This window comes from Myotis myotis, unplaced genomic scaffold, assembly GCF_014108235.1.
Source record: "Myotis myotis isolate mMyoMyo1 unplaced genomic scaffold, mMyoMyo1.p scaffold_m19_p_22, whole genome shotgun sequence".
NCBI classification, from domain to species: Eukaryota; Metazoa; Chordata; class Mammalia; order Chiroptera; family Vespertilionidae; genus Myotis; species Myotis myotis.
In genome coordinates this window covers 632270-659067 of record NW_023416327.1, presented here as the reverse complement: position 1 = coordinate 659067, position 26798 = coordinate 632270, and the positions used below count along the sequence as shown (strand labels likewise).

The 26798-nt window shown below is 56.3% G+C and overlaps 1 protein-coding gene across 1 annotated transcript; it reads right to left on the bottom strand.

Moving 5' to 3' along the window:
* Positions 1-278: 278 nt before the first annotated feature.
* Positions 279-15192, bottom strand: CTXND1 (cortexin domain containing 1). The gene is made up of 3 exons (XM_036355514.1): positions 15133-15192; positions 3732-3872; positions 279-1417 (listed from the first exon to the last, which is right to left on the bottom strand). The coding sequence occupies exon 3, from the start codon at positions 1353-1355 to the stop codon at positions 1176-1178; it is 180 nt and encodes a 59-aa protein (XP_036211407.1). The 5' UTR covers positions 1356-1417; positions 3732-3872; positions 15133-15192; the 3' UTR covers positions 279-1175.
* Positions 15193-26798: the final 11606 nt, after the last annotated feature.

The following is a 26798-nucleotide window of genomic DNA, read 5'->3' as shown; positions in this document are numbered from 1 at the left end:
AAACAGAGGTACCGAGAGGTGGAGGGACTTGCTCATGGGCACACAGCCCTGGAGAGAGAGGCTGACGTATGAACCCAGGTCTCCGCGTCCGTCCATCATTCCTGTGGGGATGGCGCACTGTCAAGGCGTGAGTGGTGAGACAGTTTCGTGGGAGGCAAAACCGGCAACATCATTCAACGTCTGCCCGGCCGGCGTGGCCCAGGGGCTGAGCGTCGACCTAGGAACCAGGAGGTCACAGGTTCGATTCCCGCTCAGGGCACAGGCCCGGGTTGGGGGATGGATCCCCAGTGTGGGGCGTGCAGGAGGCGGCCGGTCCGCGATTCTCTCTCATCACGGATGTTTCTCTCTCTCTCTCTCCCTTCCTCTCTGAAATCCATAAGAGCATATTTTTATAGAAAGCTGTGACTGGCTGCAACAATTTTGTGGGAGAGAAAATCAGCAGAAGATTTCAGTGTCGGACCAAAGGAGAGGATTCCTGGCCGCCGACCTCGCCACCAACAGGGACTGCGGGTGACAGACCGGGAGTCCTCACGCTGTCACATGAGCGACACGTCCTGCACGCGGTGCGATCTATGTGAAATCCGTGTGTCGCAAAGGCTGGGCGACCCTTTCAGAGGAGCGGCTTCTGGGAGGCGGGGTTCTAGGATTCTGTATTTTCCCCCAAATTTCTGAAACGCACACTTCACCGGCAACAGGAAAAATAGACCCCTCTCTGTTTTCAGTTTTTAAAAATGCAGCCGGGAAGCAGTCCCCGTGCCTTCTATGGGGCTTTTTTGGGGGGTCCCCCTCACCCCCCGTTCACAATGGCCCCCTAGAGGGGCTTGGGTTCTGGGGGGACATCTGTGCTGGGGGTCCCCCAGGGCCAGTGCACGGGCCGGTTTGCATCTGATGAGCAGAGGGCCCCCGAAAAGGAGGCCACGGTGGTGTCACGTTGGGTGTCTTGCTGGAGCCCGGGGAGGTGACCGCCCCGTAGTCACCGCGTTCCCCAAACTCACCCCCGGCTGGAACCCCTGGGGCACCCCGAGCATGTCACCCTGACGCGCGGGTGGGAGCAGGTGAGGCCAAGGGGGGCTTTCTCCGCCCACAGGGGAACCGCGTCCCCTCCCGTGTGGACGGGCTGAGCGCCCGGTGCCCGGGGACCCAACGGCGCCGCCCCAGTGGCCGCCCCGCCCCCATCAGTCATCCAGGTGCTGCTCCTCCCAGGTGGACGTGGGGATGGCGCTGTACGGGTCCATGATGACCTTGGCGCAGCGGATGATCATGACCACCAGGAAGAGGCAGAGGAAGACGAAGCAGGCCAGGGTCAGTCCTTTGTCCACGTCCACGTAGACGGGCTCGGGCGTGGGTTCCTCCATCGCGGGCCGGCGGCGGGGGGCTCCTCCTCCGGCTGCCGGGGGCCTGGGACCATCTTCCAGCCCTGCGGAGAGTTGTGCCAGCGAGATCGTGGTCATCATTTCATTATTTTTTAAATATGTCTTATTGATTTTTTACAGAGAGGAAGGGAGAGGGATAGAGAGTTAGAAACATCGATGAGAGAGAAACATCGATCAGCTGCCTCCTGCACACCCTCCACTGGGGATGTGCCCGCAACCAAGGTACATGCCCTTGACCGGAATCTAACCCGGGACCCTTCAGTCCACAGGCCGACGCTCTATCCACTGAGCCAAACTGGTCAGGGCTCATCATTTCATTATTATTTTTTAAATTATTTAAATAGTTTTATTGATTCAGAGAGAGGAAGGGAGAAGGAGAGACAGAAACATCCATGATGAGAGAGAATCATGGATCAGCTGCCTCCTGCACGCCCCACACTGGGGATCGAGCCCGCAACCCAGCATGTGGCCTGATTGGGAATCGAACCGTGACCTCCTGGTTCATAGGTTGAGGCTCACTGAGCCACACCTTCTGGGCAGTTATTATTTAACTAGAGGCCCGGTGCACAAAATTCATGCACTTGGGGGATTCATGCACTCCGGGGGCGGAAGCCCTCAGCCCAGCCTGCACCCTTTCGCAGTCCGGGAGCTCTCGGGGGATGTCCAACTGCCTCAGAGGCGGGAAAGGCTCCCGCCACCGCTGCTGCCCTCACCAGCAGTGAGCCAGCCCAGGGCTTCTGGCTGAGCAGCGCTCCCCCTGTGAGAGCGCACTGACCACCAGGGGGCAGCTCCTGTGCTGTGCGTCTGCCCCCTGGTGGTCAGTGTGTGTCATTGCGGCCAGTTGTTCCACCATTCAGTCAATTTACATATTAGCCTTTTATTATATAGGATAGGAAAAGAGTAAAAGAAAGATTGAATAGTATAGCTTTGTCCATTTAACGTTCTCCAGGCCTGTTTTTTGTTGACTGATGGGGGAAGGCCCTGGTCAAGAGACGCATGTCCAGTAAGGTCTGAGAAGTATGGGAAGGTGTTTACCTGTCTGTCCGTCACCCCTGGAAACAAATTGGTGGCCAAATAGGCTGTGGCCACTGCCAGGGCAGGAAACCTGAGTATTTCAACTTCTGAGTGAAGGAGGGCGCTTTCGGCTCTTGGCCCTTGGCCTTTGACCCTCTGACCCTCTGGGGACGCCTGTCGCAGGGGTCACGTTCCCCTGCACTCACGTGGCCCACGGCCTTGAGGGACCCACACCGTGGACTAACGTACATTTTAATTAGTCTGAATACTGAACTGGACCCGGCTGCAACATGGAACAGAAGCTCTGGACCCTGGTCCTCCTGTGGGCAGGGAGGGTTGTGCCCACTGGCCTGAGGCAGGGGGAGGGCACCCACTCCCCTCCTCATCTGCCTCGGCCCCCTGGAGTGACAGCCCGCTGCTCCCCCTGCCCCCCCGGGAGCCAAGTGCGAAATCTTGGCGCACGTAGTTGCACGTTGCATTCCCCTTGCCGTCAATTATGTCATCCTCACGACAGCCCTGGAGGCAGGTCAGCCAGGCGTCACTCTGGCCGTGTTATAACTGTGGAAACTGAGGCCCAGGAAGGGGAAATGAGTCACCCCAGGACCACCTCCTGAGCCGTGGGCCTTGCAGGCCCCGCCCTCCTCTGGTGGAAGCAGTGGATCCGGCTCCCCCACCCGATCCGAAGCGTCCGGAGGACACCTGGGGGCCGGCTTCTGCTTGGCAACCTGGCCTACCTGTAACCATAGGGGACCATGCTGTCCCCTCGCCCACACCTTGTCTTCCTCCTCACCTGTCCCCGGAGGGCACTGACCTGCTGGTCCGGACTGGTCACTCAATTGGAGGACTCAGCAAAATCCATTGGATGACTCAGCAAAAATCAATTGCATGACTCAGCAAAATCAATTGCATGACTCAGCAAAATCAATTGGAGGACTCAGCAAAATCAATTGCATGACAGCAAAATCAATCAGATGACTCGGCAAAATCAATTGCATGACTCGGCAAAATCAATTGGAGGACTCAGCAAAAATCAATTGCATGACTCAGCAAAATCAATCAGATGACTCGGCAAAATCAATTGCATGACTCGGCAAAATCAATTGGAGGACTCAGCAAAAATCAATTGCATTACTCAGCAAAATCAATCAGATGACTCGGCAAAATCAATTGCATGACTCAGCAAAATCAATTGGAGGACTCAGCAAAATCAATTGCATGACTCAGCAAAAATCAACTGGATAACTCAAGACAGAAGCGAGAGTGCAGAGAAAACAGATTCCACAGACAAGGGAGAGATTAAATAGATTCAGGAGAGAAGCAGGAGATGAGAGAAAACGGAGTCACCTCTTCATAAGGGCCACGGGGTGGGCTGGCACCCTGGGTGGGGCTGCTGCAGGAGGGAGGGGCAGTGGCCGGGCATCGCAGCTGGGAGCCGCTGAGAGCAGTGACCGGTCCCTCGGAGAGCAGGCGCCGGGGTCGGTGTGGCTGAAACAGAGCAGGGCACAGGGTCAGGGTCAGTTCTGGCCTGGGCTTTATTCTGATGTTGATTGCTCCCTGTTAAAAATGATAATTAAAAAAAAATTCTGGTACCACAGGAGTAACGATATTCGCCATCCTAACCATGGCTAGGTGTGCGGGTTAGTGGGTTAAGTACACCCACATGTTGCACAGCCATCCCCCCCCCAACCGCCTCTAGAATTTTCTTCATCGTGCAAAGGGAACTTCAGGATTGTTCAAATGCATGTGCTGGGGAGGGAGGGGAGGGAAGCAGGAAGGTGCCTTCTTCACTGCAGTCAAAGATCTGCTGCTGTAATTGTTCGACAAACTTACAACGCAGAAAAGTGCCCGGCTCGGGTGGCTCAGTGGATAGAACTTTGGCCTGCGAACTGAAGGGTCCTGGGTTCAATTCCGGTCAGGGCACATACCCCGGGTTGCAGGCTCCATCCCCAGGAGGGGGTGTGCAGGAGGCAGCCGATCCATGATTCTCTCTTCTCATGGATGTTCCTCTCTCTCTCCCTCTCTCCCTCTCCCTTCCTCTCTGAAATCAATACAGATATATTTTTTAAAAAAGCAATGGAAAAATATCCTCAGGTGAGGATTAAAAATGAAGCTCATCCCTAACCGGTTTGGCTCAGTGGATAGAGCATCGGCCTGCGGACTGAAGGGTCCCGGGTTCGATTCCGGCCAAGGGCGTGTACCTTGGTTGCAGGCTCCGGCCCCAGTAGGAGATGTGCAGGAGGCAGCTAATCGATGTTTCTCTCTCATCGATGTTTCTAACTCTCTATCCCTCTCCCTTCCTCTCTGTAAAAAATCAATAAAATATTTAAAGGAAAAACAAAAAAGCTCAGAGCAATGACACAGCCGACTTGGAGCAAACCCGCGTGTCTGAGCCGCCCCGGGCCTGCGCGTGGGCCCGGGATGTGTACTCCTCGGGCCCTCAGGGGCGCTGGGGGAGGATGGAGGGGCTAGAGTTCCACGCCCCTCAGCCTCAGAGCAGGACCCTGAATTCTGACGCCCCCCTCCCCAGTCCAGGGTGTGCGTCCAGCTCACAGGGGAGCCCCACGGGATTGTAGGCGTCAGACACAGAGAGACCACCTGGCAACCCTCCCCCAAATCTCCTGGCGCCCGGGTCGGGTCCTGTAACCCGAAGGCGGACCCAGAGGAAGCCAGCATCCTCTAGAGCAGCGGTTCTCAACCTGTGGGTCGCGACCCCTTTGGCGGTCGAACGACCCTTTCACAGGGGTCGCCTGAGACCGTCCTGCAGATCAGATATTTACATGACGATTCATCACAGGAGCCACATGACAGTGATGACGTAGCCACGAAAATAATTGTATGGTTGGGTCACAACATGAGGAACTGTATTTAAAGGGCCGGAAGGTTGAGAACCACTGTTCTAGAGCTTTCCATCGGGGGCGAGTGCCAGGAATGGGAACGCGGAGGGCAGCAGACTTGCCTTCTCCCCGCCTCCCAGATGGAGCCTGCCCACCAGCCTGAACCACCCGCGGGCACAGCCCCAGCCGGCTCCCTGGGGAAGGGAGGGCATGGTGCCCAGGGGGACACAGCACTGAACACAGATGCTGCTCCTTCCCGGGGTGGGGTGGGGACACCCTCCCAGCAGCCTGCCCTGTGGTCCCCAACATGACTGCCTCGACCTTCAGCCCTGAGGCTGCACTAGCCACGCGGCCCATCGCCAGCTTTCCGGGGCACTGGATGCAAATTTTTTAAAAAAAATATATTTTTATTGACTTCAGAGAGGAAGGAAGAGGGAGAGAGACAGAGAGAAACATCCACGATGAGAGAGAATCACTGATCGGCCGCCTCCTGCACGCCCCCCACTGGGGATGGAGCCCACAACCTGGGCCTGTGCCCTGACCGGGAATTGAACCCGGGACCTTTCAGTCCGCAGGCCGACACTCTATCCACTGAGCCACACCGGCCGGGGCTGGATGCAAACTTGCTTCAGAATCCGGGGTGCTGATCTGGGCGCGTGAATGACCGCAAGGGACATGGCTGTGGGGTCATTTTTTTTTTTTTTACTCTTTTTTTATTTGTTTAATATATTTTTCTTGATTTCAGAGAGGAAGGCAGAGAGAGAGAGAGAGAGAGAGAAAGAGACATCACTGATGAGAAAGAGTCACGGACCGGCTGCCTCCTGCATGCTCCCCCACTGGGGATCAAGCCCACAACCAGGGCCTGTGCCCTTGACCGGGAATCGAACCCAGGACCTTTAGGTCTATGGGAGGTCGCTCAATCTGCTGAGCCACACCAGCCGGGCCGGGCACTTTATTTATTTATGTTTTAATTTATTTTTTAATCCAACCCCCGAGGATATTTTCCCAGTGATTTTTAGGGAGAGTGGGAGGGAGGGGGAGAGACAGAGAAACATCGATGTGAGAGAGACATCGATGGGTTGCCTCCTGCACGCGCCCTGACCAGGGCCCGGGCCGGGGAGGAGCCTATAACCAAGGTACATGCCCCCGACCGGAATCGAACCCAGGACCCTTCAGTCTGCAGGCCGACGCTCTATCCACTGAGCCACACCAGCCAGGGCCCCAACTGTGCACTTTTTTTCCTCCCCTGAGTTTCCTTTCTTTTTTTTTTTTTAATATATTTTATTGATTTTTTCACAGAGAGGAAGGGAGAGGGATAGTTAGAAACATCGATGAGAGAGAAACATTGATCAGCTGCCTCCTGCACGCCCCCCACTGGGGATGTGCCCGCAGCCAAGGTCCATGCCCTTGCCCGGATCGAACCCAGGACCCTTCAGTCTGCAGGCCAACGCTCTATCCACTGAGCCACACCGGCCAGGGCTCCAAGCGTGCACTTTCAGGGTGGGGTGGGGGTGGCAGATCCTAGTGGAAAAGGTCCTGCAGTCACGCCATCAGGTTGCTAGGGAGCCGTGGGCTTGTAAGCACCTCGGGCCCTGCCGCTTGCGTCTGCCAACCCCTGAGTCCTGCCGCCGCCTCCTCACTCAGGAAGGAGGCCGTGCCAGGCGCCCTTGCCCAGGTCCCTGGCCCTGCCACCCGGCACGGATGTCGGGCAGCACAGCCGGCAGGGCCTGGCTTTGGGAGCCTCCGGAGGGCCTCCTGGTGGCCCGGTTGCTGGGGGTGGGGATCGCCAAGTGGGGTTTCTCCGGGGTGGGGTGCAAGGTGCCCCCTTCCACCCAGGGGACACCCCTCGCCTCCCCTCACCTCGGGCTGCTCTCTGATCCGGGCCAGGAGCCCTGGAAAGGGGACGAGGGTGGCCGATCGTGGGGTGAGTGTGAGGAGGGGGGGCAGGGGGACTCTGTCATGGCAGCATCCTCACAGGCCAAGTTCAAAGGTCAAGTTCAACAGTGGCAGCCAATGCCTCAGACCAGAGGCCAGAGCTGCTGCTGTTCCCTAGGGAATCCAGACCCTTTAAAAAAAAAAAAAAAGTATTTCATTTTATTTTAATTTAATTAAAAAAATTTTTGGCCTGGCTGGTGTGGCTCAGTGGTTGGGCACTGAACTATGAACCTGGAGGTCAGGGTTCGATTCCCGCTCAGGGCACACGCCCGGGCTGTGGGCTCGGTCCCCAGAGGAGAGCGTGCAGGCGGCAGCCGATCCATGATGTTTCTCTCTCATCTGTGTTTCTCTCTACCCTTCTCCCTTCCTCTCTCAAAAATCAATAAAAACATATTTAAAAAAAAATTTGTTTTTGGTTAATCCTCACCAGAGGATATTTTCCCATTGATTTTAGAGAAAGTGGAAAAGAGAGAGACAGAGGGAGACATCGATGTGAGAGAGACACACCGGTGGGTTGCCTCCCGCACGCGCCCCGACCAGGGCCCGGGCCGGGGAGGAGCCCGCCACCCGGGTCCGTGCCCTGGACCGGAATCGAACCCGGGGCCCTCCGGTCCGCAGGCCGGCGCTCTCCCCACTGAGCCACACCGGCCGGGGCTCTGGGTGATGCTGCTAACCACCCCCGTCCGCCTGGAGTCCTGGAGGTGCCTGCCCGTTCCCGCTCGGCACAGAGCCTCCCACTCACACCCACTGCCCCACGCGTCCTCTCCCCGAGCCCAGCCGGGCCCAGCCAGCCAGACTCCCACACACAGACGGACGGGCGCAGCCTCGCACTCAGGACAGAGGGGGATGGGGGGCCCCGGGCTGGGCCCGAGGCTGCTGTGACCGCCCGTGTTCTCCCAGGAGGATGCGCAGCCCTGGCCGTGTCTCTGCGTGGGGAGGGGGAAGCGTCGGGCAGACTCCGGGCTGAGTCTGTGCAGGAAAGGCGGGTGCAGGGGGCTGGTCGGCAAGGCCCCGGGTGTGCACAGTCCCGGCCGAGAGAGAGAGAGAGAGAGAGAGAGACAGGCAGACGCTGCCCTCGGCCGCCCAGCGAAGGTGACACAGCGGCCAGGAGTCGTGCTGCTCATGGGTCCCCTGGTGGTGCGACGGCTGCTGGTCCGGATCTCCCCCGCGGACAGCAGCAAGGTCAGCCCTAGGGCACCGACCCCTCCTGGGACCCGATCTGTGTCCCGGCCGCCTCCACCGGCAGGGAGAGTGTGGGGGGGCCGGGGGGGGGGCGGGGGGCAGGGGAGGGAGGAGGGACGGAGCCAGTCCTTGGGTTTTGAATCTCAGCCCAGTCCCCTTGACTAGCAGGGCAGCGTGGGCCTCTCTGGGCCTGTTTCCCCCCGGGTGAAACGGGTGACGATGAGCTCATAGGGTCAGCAGCCCGGCCGGCGTGGCTCAGTGGTGAGCGTCGACCGAGGAGCCAGGAGGTCAGGGTTCGATTCCCCATCAAGGGCACAGGCCCGGGTTGCGGGCTCCATCCCCCGTGGGGGGCGTGCAGGAGGCGGCCGATCCATGATTCTCTCTCATCATGGATGTTTCTCTCTCTCCCTCTCCCTTCCTCTCTGAAATCAATAAAGTTGACTTTTTTTTTAATTCCTCACCCCAGGATATTTCTAGAGAGAGAGGGAGAGACAGAGAGAAGCATCGATGGGTTGCCCCCTGCATGCGCCCGACCAGGGCCCCGGTTCGGGGAGCAGCCTGCCACCCAGGTCCGTGCCCTTGACCGGAATCGAACCCGGGACCCTTCGGTCCGCAGGCCGACGCGCTACCCACTGAGCCACACCGGCCAGGGCGAGGAGGCGTGTTTGGACTGTGAGGTTCAGACCCGGCCTGTGAGTTCACTACACATGTTCTCGCCTCTGGAAACTCCTCCTAAGAGTTAGGACAGCGCCCGGCCAGTGGTTCAGTGGTTAGATCGTCAGCCTGGAAACCGCAAGGTCGCAGGTCCGATCCCTGGCCCAGACCGGGGCACATGCGGGAGGCAGCCAAGCGATGGGCGCTCTCATATCGCTGTTTCTCCCTCTCTCCACCCCTCCCTCTCTCTGAAAAAATATCCTGAGATGAGGAGCAACAACCACAAAAAATGGTTCGGAGCTTCCCCGGCCGGCGGGGCTCAGGGGTTCAGCGTGGGCCTGGGAACCAGGAGGTCAGGGTTCGACTCCTGGTCAAGGGCTCATGCCCGGGGTTTGGGCTCGATTCCCAGCGTGGGGCGTGCAGGAGGCGGCCGATCCCTGATTCTCTCTCATCATGGATGTCTTTTTTTAAAAAACTTTATTGTTGAAAGTATTACATGTGTCCCCTTTTTCCCCCCACTGACCTCTCTAGCCTGCCCCCAGCCCCCTCATCATGGATGTTTCTTATCTCCCTCCCTCTCCCTTCCTCTCTGAAATTGATGTCAGAGAGGAAGGGAGAGGGAGAGAGAGAGATAGAAACATCCATGATGAGAGAGAATCATGGATCAGCTGCCTCCTGCACGCCCCACACCGGGGATGGAGCCCACAACCCGGGCCTGTGCCCTTGACCGGGAATCGAACCCAGGACCCTTCAGTCCGCAGTCTGACTCTCTATCCACTGAGCCACACCAACCAGGGCAATAGAAATATATTTAAAAAATAAAGTCAGGCCCTAGCCAGTGTGGCTCGTGGATGGAGCGTCGGCCTGCGGACCGAAGGGTCCCGGGTTCGATTCCGGTCAAGGGCACGTGCCTGGGTTGCAGGCTCCTCCCCGGCCCGGGTCCTGGTCGGGGCGCGTGCAGGAGGCAGCCCATCGATGTGTCTCTCTGTCTCTCCTCCTCCCTCCCCCTCTCTCAGAATCAATGGGGGAGGATTCACAACAAACAAAGGTCGGAGGTCACGCTCGTGTCTCCATGAGGAGGTGGCGGGCGCCAGGGGGTTGAGCAGAGGGACCCTGAGGCCTCCCGGGCTCCGTGGGGAAGAGGATCCTGATGGATGCGCCGTGTCTGCTCCGGCCGACGGGCGCCATCTGTTTGCCGCCCCCGTGGCCCAGGGGGCTCCGTCTGCGCCAAGGAGGGCGCGGCGTGGCCCGAGGGAGCTGGACGGGGGGACACAGGCCGTAGGGTCCCAGGCCTCCTGTTGGCCACAGTGCCAGCTGCTGGGTGCCACACAGACCCCCAACCCCCCCCCACCCCCCGTGCCCGTCGCGTGGGGCCCAGTCGTCACAGCCGCCTGCGCATGGACATTCGTGTCCCCGGAAAGAACATCGTATTCCAACCCCCAGGGTCTGCCCCAGGCCTGGACGGCACGACTCCTCATCTATTTGTCCTTTCACTTTTTTAAAATATATTTTTATCGCCCCGACCGGTGTGGCTCAGTGGATAGAGCGTCGGCCTGCGGACTGAAGGGTCCCGGGTTCGATTCCGGTCAAGGGCACGTACCTGGGTTGCAAGTTCGACCCCTGGCCCCAGTCAGGCAGGACACGTGGGGGAGGCAACCCATGGATGTGTCCCTCTCAGTCGATGTTTCTCTCTGTGGCTCCCTCCCTCCCTCCCTCCCTCTGTAAACATCAACGGGAAAATATGCTCCATTGAGGGTTAGCACCGACAACAAAAACCCGACCCCCGTTTGGCACAGGCCTGCTCTCCGACCCCGAACCGACCTGGGGGCGTTCAAGGTGCTTCTCCCATCACCAGCTTCCTCGTCGGGAAAATGGGGGTGAGCGTTGCTACCCCCGCCCAGCCAGAGGGGCTCGGTTGGGTGCGCGCCATCCTGTGCACCGAAAGGTTGCCGGTTCGATGCCCGCTCAGGGCACACGCCTGGGTTGGAGGCTGGAGCCCCGCTCAGGGCGCGTACAGAAGGCAACCGATCGATGCCTCGCTGGCGCCTTGATGTGTCTCTCGCTCTCCCTTCCTCTCTCTAAGCATGTCCTCGGGTGAGGATCTATCATAAAAAACGGTAATATGCTAATGAGACCGAACGTCCTTCCGGGCGTCCTTCCGGACGAAGCTGGGGCCGGAGCGAAGCAGCCTGGGTCCCGGGTCCCAGAGGGAAGCCGGTGCCGGCAGCCGGGGGAAGGAAGGCCTGCTCTTGCACGAATTTTCATGCATCGGGCCTCTGGTTAAAAAAATAATAATTGTTACTCTGGGAAAAAATAATAAATAATTGTTACTCTGGGAATGGCATTTAAATCTATAAAACACCTGGCATGTAGTAAGGACTTTAAAAATAAGAGATCTGGCCCTGGCCGGTGTGGCTCAGTGGATAGAGCGTCGGCCTGCGGACTGCAGGGTCCCAGGTTCAGTTCCAGCCAAGGGTACAGGCCTGGGTTGCAGGCCCGATTCCCAGTGGGGGGCGTGCGGGAGGCAGCCGATCAATGATTCTCATCATTGATGTTTCTATCTCTCTATCCCTCTCCCTTCCTCTCTAAAATCAATGAAATTGTTTAAAAAAAATAAAATAAAATAAAAATAAGAGATCTGGCCCTGGCTGGTGTGGCTCAGTGGCTAGAGTGTCGGCCTGCGGACCAAAGGATCGCGGGTTCGATTCTGCCCGAGGGCACGGACCTCAGTTGCAGGCTCCATCCCGGCCTTGGTCAGGGCCCATGTGGGAGGCAACCGATCGATGGGTCTCTCTCACATCGATGTTTCTCTCTCTGTCCGTCCCTCCCTCTCCTTTCCACTCTCTCTGAAAATCAATGGGAAAAATACCCTCGGGCCCTGGCTGGGGTGGCTCAGTGGATACAGCATCAGCCTGTGGACTGAAGGGTCCCGGGTTCGATTCCGGTCAAGGGCACCTGCCCGGGTTGTGGGCTCGATCCCCAGTGGGGGGCGTGCAGGAGGCGGCCGATCCGTGATTCTCTCTCCTCATGGATGTTTCTCTCTCTCTCTCCCTCTCCCTTCCTCTCTGACATCAATAAAAAAAATTAAAAAAAAATTCTCAGGGGAGGATTGACTCCCCCCAAAAGAATAAATAAATAACAACGCGGAGACCCGAATCTCCAAGGGCCACTCAGTGCGCCCCCCGGAACGCCGACCGCCGGCCGCGAACCCAGGTTTCCTCCTCCCCTCCGGACGCGAGAGAGATCGCTGCCCCTCCGGCCGGTCCTGCGGCCTCGCCAACGCATCCCTTCCCGGCACCGGCCCTCGGGGTGCGGGAAGGCCCGGACGCACTTCAGGAATATTTCCTCCCCAGGCAACTCACCCGCGTTCGGAAAGGTCGTCGCACTGAAAACTGTAATGTGAACTTTGGTTTTTTTTTAAAAAAATTATTATTATTTTTCCTGCCATGGACCCGTTCCACCGCTTTCCATGCCAAAACTCACCACATGCTGGTCTCCCCCCGTCGGCGCTTGCTAGAAACACTACGCTAAGAGCCTTGGAACGCCGTCAAGTTCGTAAGCAGTTTCTCTGTTGTGGCCAGACGAATAATTTCAGGAGATGTTCCTTGAGACCATGTCATTGTCCATTTAAATCACGGCCACGGGGTTGGATGGGAAAGACGCTATCCACAAGCCACCTTAGCACTGCAGGCGTTTGGGTTTTGGTTTTATTTTGTTTTTAATATCTTTGTACTGATGTCAGCGAGGAAGGGAGAGGGAGGGAGAGAGAGAAACGTCCACGGTGAGAGGGCATCCCGGATCGGCTGCCTCCTGCGCGCCCCACCCTGGGGATCCAGCCCGCCCCCCGGGCACGTGGCCTGCCCGGGATTCGAACCCGTGACCTCCGGGTTCCTAGGTCGACGCTCAGCCGCGGAGCCGCGCCGGCGGGCAGGACTGCGGGTTCTGAGTGCGCTGTGACCGTGCGGCCTGGCAGCGTCAATATTTGCTGGAGAAAGACCAGCCGGCAGACTCAGACCGGCTGCCTTTTTTTTTTTTTTTTAACTCCGTAAAGGAAATAAACTGGAACCATAAACACGCTCTCTCCATCGCGACTTACAAGCGGCCGGTCGGCTTCTTGGAGCCGGGTTGTTTTCCATTTCCCAGGCTACGTAAGGTTCCTGCTGTTTTATTTTTAAAGAAACCGTTATCCCTCCATCATCGTGTTTATTTTACACGGACGTCGGAAAGATCTCCTGGCGAGAGCTGTTGGCCATCGATTCCCAGGCCCACTGGAATTCAGAGCCACATTTAATGCCACGAATTCAGACACATTCAATGCCACGAATTCAGACACATTCAATGCCACGAATTCAGACACATTCAATGCCACGAATTCACACACATTCAATGCCACGAATTCAGACACATTCAATGCCACGAATTCAGACACATTCAATGCCACGAATTCATTACTTACATTTCGTCCAGGAATTAAAATAAAAAAAAAAGCCACTAGAAAAAGTGACTGAGCCCTGGCCGGTGTGGCTCAGTGGATAGAGCGTCGGCCTGCGGACTGAAGGGTCCCGGGTTCGATTCCCGTCAAGGGCACAGGCCCGGGTTGCGGGCTCGATCCCCAGAAGGGGGCGTGCAGGAGGCGGCCGACCCGTGATTCTCTCTCATCATCGATGTTTCTCTCTCTCTCCCTGTCCCTTCCTCTCTGACATCAATAAAGAAATATATATATTTTAAAAAAAGAAGTGACGGAGAAAGCAATCATTGGGCCCCGAGAGCACACGAACGCAGAGGTGGCACCCGATAAGCCAGCAGCCGCCCCCCACTTTGTCTTGGGGATGAATGGGCGCTGCTGGTCTCAGCACAGGCCTCCCCCCCCCAGACCCCTGTCTGCGGGTGCGGGTTCCCTTCCCACGCGTCCCCCAGCCGGCGGGTGTCTAGGCCGAGCCACCCCTGCAAACGGGCCTCGATCTAAATCCTGTTTGCAAACCACCCGGGAGGCCTTGCTGTTTGCAAGGACCACAGTTCAGGCGATTGCAGTTTCTTGTCAACAGGCGGCTTCAGAGCCCCGGCCGGTGTGCTCAGTGGGTAGAGCCTCGGCCTGCAGACCAAAGGGTCCCGGGTTCGATTCCGGTCAAGGGCACGGACCTCGGTGGCAGGCGCCTCCCTGGGCCAGGCCCTGGTCTGCAGGTGCAGGAGGCAACCCATCGATGTGTCTCTCTGCCTCTCCCTCTCTCTTCCACTCTGTCTACAAATCAATGGAAAAATACCCTCGGGTGAGGCAGAGAGAGAGAGAGAGAGAGAGAGAGAGAGAGAGAGAGAGAGAGAGAGAGAGAGAAAGGGAGGCGGCTTAGGGCGAGGGCAGGCCCGACACCTCACCTGGGTGACTGACCTTTCTGAGCATCTGGTGAGAAGGTGCCTGATGCCCACCTGGTCCCTCCCTTGCAGAACTTGCCCTGCGCACAGTAGGAGCTCCTAGAACATCCGGTTCTAGAACCCATCCCCCCAGTTACCACCCACACCCCTGCTCTGCGTCTCTCTCCGCCCATGTCAGCCTTTGGGCCGCCCGCTGAGACCTGACATGGAAAAAGGCCGGCCAGGCCCCCCCAGAACTTTCCCCCGAAGTTACACCCACCGTGACCTTCAGGGCTACGCGGAGCAAAACCGCAAACCCCCTGGTCCCGCTCCCGTAGCCGCGGGAGGGAGGGCCCTGCCTCTCCGGCACCGAAGTTGGAGGCGATCTCTTAACTTTGATTCAGCGACACAACTCACCCTGCGCAGCCGCCTCCGTGGCACCGGCGCCCAGGACCCCCGCCTGGAGCCGGGATGGCCCCGGGTCCCCAGTGGAGAGGAGATGGCGATGCCCGAACGCAGCACCACGCTCCCCCAGGTGTGGGGACCCGCGCCAGCCGCACAGCCCGGGCCGCTGCAGGGCGGGCCGGCGGGGCTCCCCGGCTCCCCGGGGCCCCCAGGGCTGAGGGGACAGGCGGGCCCTCTCCGATCCCTGCGCGCCCCCCGGCGCTGCGCCCCCAGGAGGGGTCTCGCCCGCGCGGCCCGGGACCCCCCTGCGCGCCTCCCGCCCTCGCCAGCGCGCACGATGCTGCGCCCCAGCCCGCAGGCGGGTCCCGGGAGCCCCCCGCACCCCTTACCTGGCGAGGCGGGTCCCGTGCGCGCGCGCCGGGGGGCCTGGCGGAGGGCTGCGGCCGGGGGCGCAGGGGACGCGGCCGGGCCCGGCGGGGCGCGCGGCGGCCGGGCTGCGGCTGAGTCAGCGCCCGGGCGGTGCGGGTGCGGGTGCGGGTGCGGGCGCCGGCGAGGCAGGGCCGGGCACGCCGAGGGGGCTCTGAGCCGAGCCGGCGGCCGGCCTGGCATTTTAAAGGCGAGGCGGCTGGATGGGGTTCAAGCGGAAACGCCGGGGGAGAAAGTTCACCGGGGCGCGCGGGCGGGCGGGCGGGCGGGGCGCGCGGGCCAGACCCAGCGGGGGCGCGCGGGCCATCTGAGCGGCTCCTCCAACGAGCCTCCCCTGCAGATGGCCTCCTGGAGGGGCGAGCAGACACCCCTCGCCGTGCGTCTGCCTTCCCCATGCCCCATCCATCACCCCACGGGCATGTCCACGGAAGTGAGGTCCAGGCCAGGAAGCGGCGCTGCAAACCCTGGCCCGTGCAGAAAGGGGCAAAAAAAAAAAAAAAAAAAAAAAATGCTGAAGTTGGGAAACCAATACACACACACACACACACACACACACACACACACACACACACACACACTCTAGAGGCCCGGTGCACAAAATCCGTGCAAGAGTAGATCTTCGCTCCCCCGGCTGCAGGCACCAGCTTCCCTTGCAGCCCCGGCTTCATCCGGAAGGTTGTCTGGTCTAATTAGCATATTACCTTTTATTATATATAAAGAAAAATTACATATATTTAAAGAAAAATCGGAAAGCAGGAGGAAAGCCATTGCTGCGTGCAGCGGAGACATGCCACAGTCAGGGTGGTCTTGTGCTCACCGCCCGCTTAGAAATGGGGATGAAAAATCCCTTTCTTTCTTTCTTTCTTTCTTTCTTTCTTTCTTTCTTTCTTTCTTTCTTTCTTTCTTTCTTCCTTCCTTTCTCTTTCTCTCTCTCTCTCTCTCTCTCTCTCTCTCTCTCTCTCTCTCTCTCTCTCTCTCTTCCTTCCTTCCTTGGTTAATCCTCACCCGAGGATATTTTCCCATTGATTTTTAGAGAGAGTGGAAGAGAGAGGGAGAGACAGAGGGAGACACATCGATGGGTTGCCTCCTGCATGATGATCCCTGACCAGGACCCCCGCCGGGGAGGAGCCTGCAACCCAGGTTGGTGCCCTTGACCGGAATCGAACCCAGGTCCCTTTGGTCCGCAGGCCGACGCTCTATCCACTGAGCCACACCGCCCAGGGCATCTGTGCTACTTTGTCTTTTTTTTAAAAAAAAAAATATTTGTATTGCCGAAACCGGTTTGGCTCAGTGGATAGAGCGTCGGCCTGCAGACTGAAAGGTCCCAGGTTCGATTCTGGTCAAGGGCATGTACCTGGGTTGCGGGCACATCCCCAGTGGGAGATGTGCAGGAGGCAGCCGATCGATGTTTCTCTCTCATCGATGTTTCTAATTCTCTATCCCTCTCCCTTCCTCTCTGTAAAAAATCAATAAAATATATTTTAAAAAAATATTTGTATTGATTTCAGAGAAGAAGGGAGAGGGAGGAGAGAGATAGAAACACCCATGATGAGAGAGCATCATGGATCGGCCGCCTCCTGCACGCCTCCCACTGGGGATCGAGTCCGCAACCTGGGCCTGTGCCCTGACTGGGAATCGAACCCTGACCTCCTGGTTCACAGGTCCATGCTCAACCGCTGAGCCACCCTGGCCTGCGAGACTAGAGGTTTTATACAAAGTAGAATGGAGGCCCTGGCTGTGTGGCTCAGTGGATGGAGCGTCGGCCTGCGGACTGAAAGGTCCCGGGTTCGATTCCCGGTCAGGGCACATGCCCGGGGTTGTGGGCTCCACCCCCAGTAGGGGGCGTGCAGGAGGTGGCCGATGGATAACGTTGCTCTATCATCGAAGTTTCGATCTCTCTATCCCTCTCCCTTCCTCTCTCTCTAAAATAATCAATAAACACATACCTTAAAAAAATAATAAATAACACCCCCCACATGTTGCCAGCCCAGAAATGACTGCCCGATGGGGTAAGAGACAAAGAGCCCGAAGTTATAAGAACATAAGCAACTGTGGTGGTTAAGGTGGCACTTGAATTTGATAGAATAGGTGGATTTTCTTCCCAAAATTGGTGTTGGAATACCTGCAGAGTCATTTGGAATATGACCGGGGCTGATTTTTCTACCCACTTCCCCAGACCAAGACAAGTTCCAAACCCGTCCATTATTTTTTTAAAATATATTTTTATTGATTTCAGAGAGGAAGGGAGAGGGAGAGAGAGAATCATGGATTGGCTGCCTCCTGCATGCCTCCCACTGGGGATCGAGTCCACAACCCGGGCCTGTGCCCTTGACCTGGATTCGAACCCGGGACCCTGCAGTCTGCAGGCCGACGCTCTATCCACCGAGCCAAACCGGCCAGGGCCAAATCCATCCCTGATTGAGAAAGAGAAAAATCCTGGGGGTAAATTTCCACCTCGCAAACTGATCCTTCGGCATTTTGTTGTTCTAGGCCAGGGATGGCGAACCCATGACACCGTGTCAGAGGTGACCCCTGAACTCATTTTTTTGCTTGATTTTTCTGTGTTAAATGGCATTTAAATATATAAAATAAATATCAAAAATATAAGCCTTCATTTTACTCTGGTTGCAAAGATCCAAAAATGTCTCTATGTGACCCGGCACCAGAGTTAAGTTAGGGCTTTCCAAAATGCTGGCACGCCGAGCTCAAAAGGTTCGCCATCGCTGGACTCCAGGCTCTTCCCAAGCTGGCTTCTCCCTCCCGGTTCTGGGCGCTCGGATCAGAACCCAGAACCCGGGCCTGCAGGCTCCGGTGAAACCCCCGCCCGCTGCGCCCGCCTCCCGCCTGCCCTCTAGCGGCACGAGGCGGGCAGCGCAGGCACCCGGAGCCCTCACAGAGGGAGCTGAGGGTCCGGGTGAGTCCTAGCCGCGCTCTTGGTCACGTTGTTAGGGGTTGAAAGGGCCTTGAAGGTCACCAGGGCCTTGAAGGTCACCGGGGCCTTGAAGGTCACCGGGGCCTTTCATTAAAGGTAAACATGTGAGATATGCTATAATGGCCCTCAGCCTATTCTGACCCTATTTTACTTTTTTCCCCATATAGTGGCAGCCTTAAAAAAAAAAAGCAGTTGGCCTGGCTGGCGTTGGCTCAGTGGTTGAGTGTGGGTCAATAATATATATATATATACTAATAAAAGGGTAATACGCTAACTAGACCGGACATCTTCCGGACGTCCTTCCCGACAAAGCCACGGTAGCAAGGCCGAGGCAGATGCGGAGGTGGTTAGGGGCGATCAGGCCGGCAGGGGAGCAGTTAGGGGCATCAGGTCAGCAGACAGAGATGGTTAGGGGCGATTAGGCAGGCAGGCAGGTGAGCGGTTAGGAGCCAGCGGTCCCGGATTGCGAGAGGGATGTCCCCTGAGGGGTCCTGGATTGGAGAGGGTGCAGGCTGGGCTGAGGGACCCCCTCCCCCACCAGCTGCACAAATTTCAAATTTCGTGCACCGAACCTCTAGTGCAGCCGTGGGCAAACTACGGCCCGCAGGCCGGATCTGGCCCGTTTGAAATGAATAAAACTATTGAAATAAAAGACCGTACCCTTTTGTGTAATGATGTTTTCTTTGAATTTATATTAGTTCACACAAACACCCCATCCATGCTTTTGTTCCGGCCCTCCGGTCCAGTTTAAGAACCCATTGTGGCCCTCGAGTCAAAAAGTTTGCCCACCCCTGCTCTAGTGTGTGTGTGTGTGTGTGTGTGTGTGTGTGTGTAGTATAAAGTATTTTTTTATTGATTTCAGAGAGGAAGGGAGAGGGAGGGAGAGAGATAGAAACATCCATGATGGGAGAGAACCATGGATCGGATGCCTTCTGCACACCCCACACTGGGGAAGGAGCCCGCAACCCGGGCCTGTGGCCTGACTGGGAATCGAACCGTGACCTCCTGGTTCCTAGGTCGACGTTCAACCACTGAGCCCTGCCGACCGGGTAATATATACTTTTTAAAAAAGCAACTGGTTTGAATCCTTCTCAACAACGACAGGCCCCAGCAATTTGTATTAATCGGTCATCAAGTATTCAAATATTCATATAACACCCACTGGGTGCAAGCATGAACAAGACATACACCATGCTAATTAGACATTTCAGTCATTTAAAAATAATTCCCTACCCAGATGGCCCTGTTGTTTAGGCTTCAGGATGGCACAGCTTGTCATCGGCCGGCCTGCTGCTTCCCTTCCCTGTGACTTGCAGCAGCCAGGACTTGTTTAAAGAACAGGGAAGGTTCGGAGTCTCCATGTACTGGCAGCAGCCCTGTGTGGGCGAGAGCCCTTGGTTCTTTCTCCATCCATCCATCTATCCATCCATCCATCCACCCATCCTTCCATCCCATCCATCCATCCATCCTTCCATCCATCCATCCATCCATCCATCCATCCACCCATCCATTTATCCATCCATCCACCCATCCTTCCATCCATCCATCCATCCATCCATCCATCCATCCATCCATCCATCCATCCACCCTCATTTATCCATCCATCCATCCACCCATCCACCCATCCTTCCATCCATCCATCCATCCATCCATCCATCCATCCATCATCCATTTATCCATCCATCCATCCATTCCATCATCCATCCCTCCCTCCATCCATCCATCCATCCATCCATCCATTCATCCATCCATCCACCCATCCATTTATCCATCCATCCATCCATCCATCCATCCATTTCTCCATCCATCCATCCATCCATCCATCCATCCATCCATCCATCCATTATCCATCCATCCACCATCCATCATCCATCCATCCATCCATCCATCCATCCATCCTCATCCATCCATCCATCCATCCATCCATCCACCCATCCATTTATCCATCCATCCATCCATCCATCCATCCATCCATCCATCCATCCACCCATCCATTATCCATCCATCCATCCATCCATCCATCCATCCATCCATCCACCCATCCATTTATCCATCATCCATCCATCATCCATCCATCCATCCATCCATCCACCATCCATTTATCTATCCATCCATCCATCCATCCATCCATCCATCCATCCATCCATCCCTCCATCCATCATCCATCCATCCATCCATCCATCCATCCATCCACCCATCCATTTATCCATCCATCCATCCATCCATCCATCCATCCATCCATCCATCCACCCATCCATTTATCCATCCATCCATCCATCCATCCATCCATCCATCCATCCACCCATCCATTTATCCATCCATCCATCCATCCATCCACCATCCACCATCATTATCCATCCATCATCCATCCATCCATCCATCCATTCATCCATCCATCCATCCATTATCCATCCATCCATCCATCCACCCACCCATTGGGTGCCCCACTCCTGCACACTTTCCCATCAGTATCTGAGGTCTGCGTGGCTCCCCTCCTGCCCTCAGAGGTGGACAGATGAGGCGCAGGTAGCCTTGGCCGGTGGGGACAGTGGGGGACAGCAGGGACGAACCCTCCCGGCCAGGCCATGAGTTATCAGTCACGGAGGCCCCTGCCGCTTGGACGCTGCTGTCTCACAGGAAGCGATTTCTGGTGTCCAATAGGTGGAGCAGGGATGGGAGCGCTCCCGAATGTTCTCCTCCCCGCTCAGCCTTGCACGGAGCTCAGCGGGATGAGGGATGGCAAGCCGCGGGAGACGTGCCCGGGAGAGCAAGGTTAAACGTGTCAGGGAGACACACTGAGCCGGTTCTTCGTTAAAAATAAAAACACAGCCCTGGCCGGTGTGGCTCAGTGGACGGAGTGTCGGCCTGCGGACTGAAGGGTCCCGGGTTCGATTCCGGTCAAGGGCATGTACCTTGGTTGCGGGCACATCCCCAGGTGGGGGTGTGCAGGAGGCAGCTGATCGATGTTTCTCTCTCATCGATGTTTCTAACTCTCTATCCCTCTCCCTTCCTCTCTGTAAAAAATCAATAAAATATATTAAAAAAATATATATATATACTCAGCAGATAAAAATGCACAGCTGTGAGTATCTGGGCCGTGGAGTCCCCGTGGCCAGGCAACTCTACACTGAAAGTTGTCAAATTCTGAGCATACCAGGCTATTCTTTTTTTTTAAATTGCCAATGCTTTTTAAAATATATATATATATATTGATTTCAGAGAGGAAGGGAAAGGGAGAGAGAGATAAAAACATCAATGATGAGAGAGACTCATGGATCGGCTGCCTCCTGCACGCCCCCTACTGGGGATCAAGCCCACAACCAAGGTACATGCCCTTGACCGGAATCAAACCCGGGACCCTTCAATTCGCAGGCCAAGGCTCTGTCCACTGAGCCAAACCGGCCAGGGCCTGGGCTATTCTTTTGAAACTATTTCCATGACCAAGGAAGGCAGCTGGACAGAAAGAGAGTGACAGGCACTGATGGTCAACGGTAGTGCGGTCATTTGGGCTTTATAGCCATTTATTATTTTTTCTAAATATATTTTTACTAGAGGCCCAGTGCACAAATTCGTGCACCAGTGGGGTCCTCGGCCTGGCCTGCGGGATGGGGCCGAAACCGGCTCTCCAACATCCCCCAAGGGGTCCCGGATTGCGAGAGGGCGCAGGCCAGGTCAAGAGACCCCACCGGTGCACGATCTGGGCCAGGGAGGGACGCGGGAGGTTGGCCAGCCGGGGAGGGACCACGGGAGGGCTCGAGGTCGTTTCCCGATTGGACAGACCCCAGCAGCAAGCTAAGCTGCTATCCACCAGTCTGAGGGGCTGCCCCCTGGTGGTCAGTGCATGTCATAGCTAGCAGTTGAGCGGCCTTAGCATATCATTAGCATATTACGCATCGATTGGTTGAACGATGTTTCTCTCTCATTGATGTTTGTAACTCTCTATCCCTCTCCCTTCCCCTCTGTAAAAAAGTCAATGAAGCACATCAGAATTAAAACTGAATTATAGAACGCCCATCACAGAGAACCACCTGAAGACCAGCTGCGCAGAATTTCTCTAACTGAAGGTGTAAAGAAGGTTCCTCAAAGCGACAGGCTGATACCATCATGCCTCTTGGGTAGCCTTCCCAAGCCTATTACTACTTTGGGCAGATGTTGTTGTTTCTCAGGCACACGTGACGGGAGTGGTGGGACAGTCTGTCTTGCTAACATGTACCTACTCAACAGCTGGTGAAATCGCACCCATGTGCAGGGGCCGAGGGCCTTGCCCTTCTCTCGGTTGCTCAAAGACACTCATCTTGGCCGATGGCTACCGTGTCACCTTTGAGAAGGACAATTCTGAGCAAACAACCGGACACTTAGCACATTGGGCTTTTATTATATAGGATTGAATTCAGAGAGGAAGGCAGGGGGGGAGAGAGAGAGAGAGAGAGAGAAACATCCGTGATGAGAGAGAATCATGGACCGACCGCCTCCTGCACGCCCCACGCTGGGGGTCGAGCCCACAACCCGGGCCTGTGCCCTGACCGGGAACCGAACCCTGACCTCCTGGTTCCTGAGTCGACGCTCCATCACTGAGCCGCGCCGGCCGGCAGCCATCCATTCTGGCTTTTAGGTCAATGACTGACCCTCGGAGAGGAAAGCTTGAAGAGTTCAGTGCTCGCTTTTGAGACAGAAAATGGGAAAGACGTGATTGTGCCCTCATCCCAGGGATTCAGGGCGGCTCGGTCCTGTTTCGTCCGGCGAGCCCGCCCAGCCTCCGTCCCCGAGCCGCCGGCTGAAATAGGGAGTGCGGTTCTGTCACGTTTACTCCTCGGGATGGCCAATGAAAGGGGCGACTCGGCCGCCCGTTCCCACGCGCTCCGAGCACGGCCTGCAGCTCAGGGAACCTCACTGAGGGGAACTCAGGGGTGACACTGACCCTTCAGTCCAATCAGGGGATCTGGGTGCCTTCTCTCCAGCAAATGAGTCTCCTTCACATAATAAGCCTGTAGGTGTCTCTCTAGCTTGGTGATGTAGCAACACATACCTCCTGCCCTGGCCGTGTGGCTCAGTGGATAGAGGGCCGGCCTGCGGACCGAAGGGTCCCGGGTTCGATTCCGGTCAAGGGCACGGACCTGGGTTGCAGGCTCCTCCCCGGCCTGGGCCCTGGTCGGGGCGCGTGCAGGAGGCAACCCATCGATGTGTTTCTCTCCCATCAATGTTTCTCTCTGTTTCTCCCTCTTCCTAAAAAAATCAATGGGAAAATAGCCCCAGGTGAAGATTAACAAAGCAAATATATATAAACGCACATATATATATAAATGTTGCTCAGGCCCTGGCCGGTGTGGCTCGGTGGACAGAGCGTGGCCTGCGGACTGAAGGGTGCCAGGTTCCATTCCGGTCAGGGCTCATGCCCTGGTTGCAGGCTCAGTCCCCAGTGGGGGGCGTGCAGGAAGCAGCTGATCCATGTCTCTCTCTCATCATGGATGTTTCTCTCTCTCTCCCTCTCCCTTCCTCTCTGAAACCAATAAAAAAATATATTTAGCCCCAGCTGGTGTGGCTCAGTGAATAGAGCGTTGGCCTGTGGACGGAAGGGTCTGGGGCTCGATTCCGGTCAAGGGCACGGACCTGGGTTGCAGGCTTCTTCCCGGCCTGGGCCCTGGTCAAGACTTGTGCAGGGACCTACCTAGCTGGGGTGGGTCAGTGGATAGAGCGTCTGAAGGGTCCCGGGTTCGATTCCGGTCCAGGGCACAGGGCCGGGTGGCAGGCTCGATCCCCAATGTGGGGCGCGCAGGAGGCGGCCGATCCATGATTCTCTCTCATCGTCAATGTTTCTACCTCTCTCTCTCCCCCTCTCCCTTCCTCTCTGACATCAATAAAAATATATTTTAAATGAAAAGGCTCGTGCAGGAAGCCACCCATGGATGCGTCTCTCCCACATCATTGTTTCTCTCTCTTCCTTCCACTCGCCCTAAAAATCAATGGGAACACTATCGCGGGGCGAGGATTAACCACAACAAAACCAAACAAAAAAGCAAAAAGAAAGGAAGGAAAGGAAGCATCCGCTCAGGATTCCGAAGGAAACCGCTCCGCCCGCTCCCTCGGGCCCGGGAGGGGGGCGCAGCAGAGGGATCCGGCCCGTCCATCCGAGGCTCCGGGGAGGAGCGGCCCTGGCGTCCCCGCCCCGAGCGCGCCCTCCGCCGGCGGCCCCGGGAACCGACAGCAAAGGCAGGCGCCCGGGGCTCCCCTCCGAAGCCGCGCCGCCCTGCGCCGCCTTTGTCCCCGGCCCGGAAGCAAAAGGAAAAACAAAACCCCTCGTTCTCCCCACCGGCGCCTCCGTCCCCATCCCAGCGGCGGCGGGGCCCCCGGAGGCCGGGCGGGCGGGCGGGCCGATCGCAGAATCCCCCGCGGCGCCGGCCTCCCCGTTGGACCCGGGCTCCGTGCCGAGCCCGCGGGAGGGGAGCTGCCCGGTGTCCCGCGCGTCCTCCGGGCACACACGGGAGGGGCCGGCTGGCTGCCAGCGGGACCGGCGGAGTCCGGCTCCGGCCCCATCTGGGGGGGCGGCCGGGCAGAGGCCGGGGCAGGAAGGGGGCGGGTCGGCGCTGGGCGGTTCCGAGAGTCCATGGCTCCGGAACGAAGGACGGAGGCAGGGAGGGCAGAGCTCGGAGGAGGAAGGAACGGTCCAGCGGCCGGGAGAGCCCGTGGCCGAGTCCTCAGGACTCTTCTTTATGTTATTTATTTAATTTTATTATTTTATTTATCTATCTATTTTATTTTATTATTTATTTTATTTTATTTATTTAATTTAATTTTTTATTTATTTTAATTTTATTTTATTTATTTTATTTTATTAATTTTATTTTATTAATTATTTTATTTAATTTTATTTTATTTTATTTTATTTATTTATTTTTTTTTATTTTATTATCTTTTCTTTTCTTCTCTTTCCTCCCCTCCCCTCCCCTCCCCTCCCCTTCCCTTCTTTTCTTTTCTTTTATTCTTACTGAGCTCAGAGAGGAAGGGAGAGAGACAGAGAAACATCCATGATGAGAGAGAATCACGGATCGGCTGCCTCCTGCACGCCCCCCACTGGGGATGGAGCCTGCAACCCAGGCCTGTGCCCTGACCGGGAATCGAACCCTGACCTCCTGGTTCATAGGTCGACGCTCAACCGCTGAGCCACACCGGCCGGGCAAGTCTTGTATCATTTTTTTTTAAATGTGGATTTAATTTTGAAAAAGAAACCTCTGTGCATTTTCTCAAACATAAAAAAAAAATAAAAAAAGGACTGCTGCCCAGCCGGTGTGGCTCAGAGGATAGAGCTTCGGCCTGCGGACTGAAGGGTCCCAGGTTCGATTCCGGTCAAGGGCACATGCCCTGGTTGTGGGCACCTCCGGAGTAGGGGGCGTGCAGGAGGCAGCTGATCGATGTTTCTCTTTCATTGATGTTTCTAACTCTCTATCCCCCTCCCTTCCTCTCTGTAAAAAATCAATAAAATATATTTTAAAAAAAATAAAAATAAATAAATAAAGGACTGCTGCCTCAGCTGGTGTGGTTCAGTGGCTAGAGCATCTGCCTGCCGACTGATTCCAGTCAAGGGCACGGACCTCCGTTGTAGGCTCCTCCCCGGCCCGGCCCTGGTCAGGGCTCCTGCAGGAGGCAACCCATCGATGTGTCTCCCTCTCTCTCCCACTCTCTCTAAAAATCAATGGGAAAATATCCTCGGGGGAGCATTAACAAAATACACACAAAAAAAACCAAAAAACATGGACGGCTGCTTCCCTCCAGAAGGCGGTGCTGAGCTGAGAGTTGCTCAAACAAGAAGGAAAGGGACCACGTGGTCCTATTCACCATCGATTAGTATGAATGCCACGTCCACGGAGCAGCCCTGGGCACGGCCCGGGCTGCACAGGGAACACGGAACTGGAATGAGCCAGGGAGCCCGGATTCCAGCCTGGCCTGCACTTAGAGCAGCGGTTCTCAACCTGGGGGTCGAGCGCCCCTTTCACAGGCGTCGCCTAAGACCGTCGGAAAACACGTCTATAATTACGTATTGTTTCTGTGATGAATCACTGTGCTTTCATGATGTTCAATTTGTAACCATGAAATCGGGGGTCCCCACAACACGAGGAGCCGTATGAAGGGGCCGCGGCGTGAGGAAGGTTGAGAACCGCTGGCTCAGAGCGAGCATGTCCCACTCAGAGGCCGACACGGGCCAGATGAACACGGTTTGCGTGGACGTGGCCGCAAAAAGACAAAAGCTTCCGTTTTCATAGAAACGCAGGTTTATCTCGATGGAGCCGTGCTGAATGCAAAGGGCGGAGATAAATGCATCATCGTTCACCTAAAGGAATAGAACGTTTTAATAGAAATTAATACTTTTCCTTGGACATGAACTCACCAGACCCTGAGTAACTGCACAAATGGATAAGCGTCACGCAGATAAACCCATTTCTCTCGTTCTCCGGAAGCGAGGTATTTCCTGTTGCCACACCAAGCAGGTCAGGCCCAGACCAAGGACGCGGCCACCGGCTGCTGGGACCTTCGCTGCCGGTGTCAGTGGGGAGAGACGGTGCGCCTGCGCGTGAGGCGGTGAGGGACGCGAATGCAACACGATGACAGTCATCAGTCATCAGCGAACATTGTAGCTCGCTGTTCATAATGATGTACAACAGGACATTGTAAAAATAAGTTATGAAATTTTACTAAAACCTTTCT

Bases quoted from the DNA above. Each gene is read 5' to 3' on its own strand.
- CTXND1 (XM_036355514.1), bottom strand. From the start codon at position 1,355: ATGGAGGAACCCACGCCCGAGCCCGTCTACGTGGACGTGGACAAAGGA.